The sequence below is a fragment of the Carya illinoinensis genome, chromosome 8 (genome assembly GCF_018687715.1).
Source record: "Carya illinoinensis cultivar Pawnee chromosome 8, C.illinoinensisPawnee_v1, whole genome shotgun sequence".
NCBI classification, from domain to species: Eukaryota; Viridiplantae; Streptophyta; class Magnoliopsida; order Fagales; family Juglandaceae; genus Carya; species Carya illinoinensis.
Window position 1 is genome coordinate 21,555,894 of NC_056759.1, and position 6,721 is coordinate 21,562,614.

Here is a 6,721-nt window from a genome sequence, read left to right on the forward strand (position 1 = left end):
AAAGGTTAAAAGGGGAAGTTGGTTTGTTGTTAGAAAAAGAGGATGTGAAGTGGAAACAGAGGGCCAAAAGAAACTGGTTTCGGTATGGTGACAGAAACACAAGGTTTTTTCATGCATGTGCAAGTCAAAGAAGGAAAAAAAATAGAATCCTTGAAATTTCTGATTTATCTGGCAAAATGATGAAGGACCAGGTGGGGATTGAAGGGGCTTTCAAGAAGCATTTTGCAGAGGTTTTGTCATCAGGAGAACCAACTATGGATATGATCCAAGCTGGTACGAAATTTATCAAAGCCAAGATGAGTAAGGGTATGAATGAGTTCCTAACTAAGGAATTTACAAGAGAGGAGGTAAAAGCTGTAATGTTCCGAATGAGCCCTTATAAGTCCCCAAGAAGTGATGGTTTTAGTGCTTGCTTTTATCAGAAATATTGGCATGTAGTAAGGGAGGATGTGTGTTTGGCTGTGATGGAGTTTATGAAAGGAAGAGGTGATCTGAAAAGTATAAATCAAACCCTTATAGCACTGATTCCCAAGGTTAAAGAGCTTGTTACAGTTGGAGAATTTAGACCTATAAGCTTGTGTAATGTCTTATACAAGATAATGGCTAAGACATTAGCAAATAGGTTGAAAATAGTATTGCCTGATGTGATTTGTCACCAACAAAGTGCATTTATTAGGGGAAGATTGATCTCATATAACATTTTAATAGCATATGAGATGTTGCACTCAATGAGAAATAGGCAGAAGGGAAAGGAGGGGAGTATGGCGGTCAAATTGGACATGTCCAAAGCCTATGACCGTGTAGAGTGGAGGTACTTGGAGGAAGCGATGAACAAGCTGGGTTTCTGTGATCAGTGGGTGCAATTAATCATGAGAACTGTTTCTACAGTATCATATTCTACACTGGTTAAAGGTAGAGTTGGTGAGTGTTTTGAGCCTTCAAGGGGGATCAGGCAAGGAGATCCATTGTCTTTATTTTTGTTTGTACTTTGTGCTGAGGGGTTAGTAGTCTGATCAATGAAGCTGAGAAGAAGGGGGAGGTGAAAGAGGCTACTGTAATCAGAGGAGGAACAGCTGTAACCCATTTAATGTTTGTTGATGACTGCATTTTATTTTGTAAAGCCAACATGAGATAATGGAGAAGATTGAAGGAGCTGTTGAAAATATATGAGGCAGTCTCAGGTCAATGTTTAAATCATCAGAAAACCTCAATAATTTTCAGTGGTAATACAAGAAGGGAGGAAAGGAGGTAGTTAAGGGCAGTAATTGGGGCAAGACTATACAGTGACAGTGAATAGTATCTAGGCCTACCTTCAATGGTTGTAAGGTCGAAATACAATGCTTTTAGAGTTATTAAGGAGAGGATTTGGCAGAGACTAAATAGCTGGAAAAATCAGTTTCTATCTCAGGCTGGAAAAAAGGTGCTTTTAAAAGCTGTAATTCAAGCTATCCCAACATACCACATGAATGTTTTTCACCTTCCTAAGAGGTTGTGTAATGAAATATCTTCATTAATAGCAAGGTTTTGGTGGGGTCATAAACAAAATTATAGGAAAACACATTGGAGGAGTTGGGAAAGAATGGGGGTTGCTAAATACTCAGGTGGTTTAGGCTTTAGGGATATGGACAGCTTCAACTCAGCAATGTTGGCCAAGCAATGTTAGAGAGTTTTAACTAATCCTGTATCCTTGTCAGCTACAATTCTTAAAGAGAAATATTTTAGAAGAAGGGATCTAATGTCATCAAAGCTTGGTTGGTGCCCTTCAGTAATATGGAGAAGCTTATGGAGTGCTTTGAGATTACTTAAAGAGGGAGTAGTTTGGAGGGTGGGGAATGGAAAACAGATAGGCATATGGAAAGATAAATGGATCCCCTCATGGACCTCTTGGAGACCATCTCAAGTTCCTGTATAGGTTCTTAGTAGGGAAGCAAAGGTGGTTGAGTTGATGGAGGAAGGTAAATGGAAAGTGTGTTGGGAAGTGAAGAAGCCAATATTGTGAAACTGGTTCCTGTAAGCAAAAAGGGTGCCAATGACAAGCAAATTTGGGGCTACACAAATAATGGGATCTTCTCAATAAGGAGTGCATATCATTTAGATATGGAACTAAAAAACAGAAACAAAGGGGAGTCCTCTAGCAGGAATTATGAAATTGGTAGATGGAAGGCTTTATGGAAAATGGAAGTTCCTGCAGTGGTAAAGAACTTCATGTGGAGAGAAATGGATGACTGTTTTCCTACCAAACAGAATTTAGTTAAACGAAGGATGGTGGAAGATGACTGATGTCCTATTTGTTTTAGAGAAGTTGAAACTGTGGGCCATGCTATATGGAGTTGTGAAGCTGCAAGGGATGTATGGGCAGAAAATGCTAGTCCTCTAAAGAAGTGGTCCTGCAGTGATGAAAACTTATGTGAAATATGGGATAGAATAATTCAGAAGTTGCCTAAAATGGAAGTTGAAATGGTAGCAGTGTCCATGCGAAAAATCTGGTTGAGAAGGAACAAACTGATTTTTGAAGAACAATTTACAGGGCCAAAGAGTGTGATTAGTCAGGCTATTGAAGACTTGGAGGAGTACAGAGAAGCTCAAAAGGTGGGAGAGGTTAATAGGCTGTCAGTTACAGCAGGTGGTAGAGAAGTGAAATGGAAGAGGCCTGGAGAAAATATAGTGAAAATCAACTGGGATGCAGCTTTTGATCAAAGATCTCTAAAGATGGGGAGCCGGTGTGGTGATAAGGGATGAGAAATGAGAAGTTCTTACATGCTTATGTATGCCTAGAACTAATATCTGCAGTCCAATAGTTGTTGAATTACAAGCACTGTGGCGAGCTGTCGAGGTATGTACTGAACTGAGGTTTATAAATGTTAAATTTGAGGGTGATGCCCCGACCATATTAAATGCTCTAAATAATATAGATAAAAACTGGGTTTGGTATGGACAAATAGTAGATGATTTGAGAAGTATGTTTTCTGGTGTAAGTAGTTGGAAGTTGCAACACATATATAGAGAATGAAATAAGGCGGCACATAGCTTGGCCAAGAAAGCAATTGGTTTAGATGAGGAATTAGTCTGGATGGAAGATTGTCCAGAAGAGGTGTTTTCTCATGTATTCTTTGACAAATCTTTAACAAGTGATTATAGTGAATGAAATGAAGATGTGAGGTTCTTTTTTTTAAAAAAAAAAAAATGATTTTTACGAGATAGAGGACCTTTTCTTATTTTATTTTTATTTTTTAATAAAAAAAATCGGTGGTATGCGATTTGATGTGCTAAATTACTTGTACTTAACAAGACTCAAATAATAATTTTATTTAAAAATTTTTACATGGAAACTTACGAAAAGATTAATTCTATAAAAGAATTACCAAATTACCAGTGCCATTCACATTGGGACCTATGAAAATAAAATATACAGGTAAAATGACGTACAACATCTCAATAATAATAAAAAATAAATTAGAAAAAAGAGCCATCCGTAATTAACGGAGCTTTATAAATTAGTGTTGGCTTTAGCATTACAGATGAGAAATGATAATAAGAGACCCACCAAACTAAGTGCGATTTGATTTGACAAATGAAAATGTTGAGAGCTCGCTGGTAGATCTGCATTGACACGGAATTTTTTTATTTTTATTTTTAATAATTAAGTAAATATTTTTTAATAATGTTATCATTTAAAAAAATATTAAAATGTTACAAAATATATGTTAAAAAAAACCTAAAAAAAAACACACACATACACAGAATCAACTAATGATAGCTCTTAGGAAATACCAACTGTTGTGGCTGTATGGTCACCCTTTTACAAATATTACTAGTTGTACAACGTATTCACATTGGAATTTATGAACTTTAGGTGAAATTAGTTAAAATAATCTTCTTTCTTATTTCAATTGTCTAAATTTTACAAAATACATTGCATTCTATTCAATATTCTCCTTTTTTTTTTTTTTTTTTAATGAGGTTAGGATTGCTCATCTAGACTACTTAGAAGTTTTTGTTTTTAAAAAGATAAGGTTTTCCTCTAAATTGGGGTGACAAAATCTCTTTAAATTAAGAGTAATGATATAGACAAAATACATTTTCACAACATATTTCATAATAATGTGATAAAATAAGAGTATTTTTGTATAATGATGTTATTATCATAAGATGTTTTACAAAAATATATCTCATTTTAAACATAGTTATTTAAAATAATGAGAAAAAATTGTCATGTATCTTTTGAGAATATAAGAAATACATGTTTATTTATTTTTAGTGAAGATGCACATGTTTATTTTAGCTTTAATTATTAAAAATATGATTTGTCACGTGATCAATAGGCTTTTGTCATTTCTAAAAATGGGAAGAGAAAATCCTCCAAGTTAATTTGGTAAAAATTATTACTCTTCAAATAATATCAAGTTAGGTCATGTTAAGCCAAAAATTTTTGCGTGTGCGAAAAGTTGAGTACAGATTACAGTTTGGGCGAATAGACTTCAGAATCTGTGATAGTATATGAAGACAACATATTTGTCTCTATTCAACCACATAAGTCAAATTTAAAATATCTTATGGTGGCGATTCCAATGATCCAACGTGTGTGGTGATTAAAGCTATTGAAATAGGTGACACATGAGCAACACACGCAGTTGTTAGAGGTGCATGAGGACTACGCAAGATGATTTTTGTAAAATCGCCACTATCATTTGAATGATTTGCGGCTTGAAAGTTTTCTTGTACTACTCGTGTCTCTCAAGAGTTAGAAAAATAATTGAAACTTTGTCCTTTTTAGCTTTTAAAGAAATAAAATAAACTAAGAAGAGAACTACCTTTACAGGGAAAGTGCATAGATAAAGAAGTAAGGGGAAGAAGAGCGGCAAAAATCAGGAAGCTTTTTATGAACAATTTCATTTTACATATATAAAATTTAAAAATGATTAAAAAAATGAACAATTAAAAAAGTTTACTTCTTTCAACTTTTTATTTTATTTCCTTGATAAGTTTTTATGTGTTAGAAGTATTTTATAATTTATTTCTTATAAATGATTTTTAATAATATTAATTTTTATCGTGATAATTTTTAATAATACACATGAATACATTGTGTATTATATATATATATATATATAAGAATTTTTAGGGAAGTTTGTACAGAAAAATAGGTACATCGTAACATTTTCCCTGTTAATTTCGTTCCATCGGCCAGAATATTAAATTGGGACGGTGGGCCCACTGCCCCCAATTAAATTTATGAAAGTGACCTTTTAAAGTGACAAGGAATGAGACACCCAAAAAAAAATCTGAAGCCTCGAAAGAAAAATAATTGAAACTTCATAATTAATGCTCCATTTATTTTACCAACAGAAAAAAAAAAAAAAATAATTGAATGTACTTTCTGGCATCAACCCGCCATAGTACTTTGACTTCAACAATTAAATTTCTTAATTTCATTTGATTAATACATGGTAAGAAAGTAGAGCGATACTAAATATAGTATTAAAATATACAGATCTTTAAGAAATATATTATTACGTCATAAATGATAATGATAATGATAATGTGATCGAATGAACGTTGTCGACTCTTATGCTAAATGTGTAAAATTTTAAACTCTCTTTACCCTTTAATTTATATTTGTGCTTTTAATTTCTCAAAGGGATTAAATGATTAGGATAAAATTGTGGTATTAAAAATAGTTGATGGAGCACATTATGAAAGTTGATCAAATTAATGAAGATAGGCACAAGAACAATAAATCAAATATGAAACATTGATGCTGTGTGCAAAGAGGGTGGATTGGGAATATAGGTGGAAAAAACACTTACCCGGATTGGTTACACAAAACTAAAAATCTCATCTCAATTCATCATTATAACTTTTTCAAATCTTCATATAAAATATAATAAACAATTTAACTTTTTCAAATCCTAATAAAAAATTTATATTATAACAATATTTTATTCATTACTATTTAAAATATCTCATCCCATCTCATTTGTGTAACCAAACGAGACTTTAGGTATAGCCAGTAAAAATAGTGGGGTGAAAAAATGAGTAACCAAATGATAAAAATAAACGTGTCATGAGACCCACCGGAGTAGTTTGCACATGGATCATGATCAATATGGAATCTTGTAGGTAGGACCTACATCTACACATATATCTCTTCAGAAGATATTATAGAGTTTGGAAATATTATATGAAAAATTAATAAATAGTACTAAATATTTTGTATATAATAATAAAATAGTTTGAATTAAAATATTTTTATGAGATTTTAGGAACGGATAAAAAAATTAAATTAAAATATTATTATAATATAATTCTTATTTTTATTTTGTCTTGAGACTTGAAATAATTGATGATTTGAAATTAAAAGGTATATTTCTAAATGATATTTAAATATTGAAATGAGATAAAATGATATGAAACCATCTCAATATCTAAATGGGGATGTAAGAAATTTCAACCGTTTTTTTACTAAAATTAGAGAAATGAGTTGAGAATAATTACTTATTATATTTTATATAAAATTATTTTATATAAAACTTATAATAATAAAATGAGATGAATTGAGAACTACTTATAATTAAACCGAGTTTAATGGAAGAAAAGAGCAAAACCTTACTATCAGTAGTTAAAAAAAAAAGTAAGACAGAGAGAAAAAAGCTCAAAAATAGCATGAAAGACGATAAATGATAAATACCCACTAAACTAAGTGCATTTTGATATGATATTT

General features: G+C 32.0%; 1 protein-coding gene across 1 annotated transcript; it reads left to right on the forward strand.

Moving 5' to 3' along the window:
• Positions 1-1,959: 1,959 nt before the first annotated feature.
• LOC122274499 lies at positions 1,960-2,739 on the forward strand. The gene is made up of 2 exons (XM_043083534.1): positions 1,960-2,207; positions 2,298-2,739. Exons 1-2 carry the CDS (start codon positions 1,960-1,962, stop codon positions 2,737-2,739), a joined length of 690 nt encoding a protein of 229 aa, XP_042939468.1.
• The last annotated feature ends 3,982 nt before the right edge of the window (positions 2,740-6,721 follow it).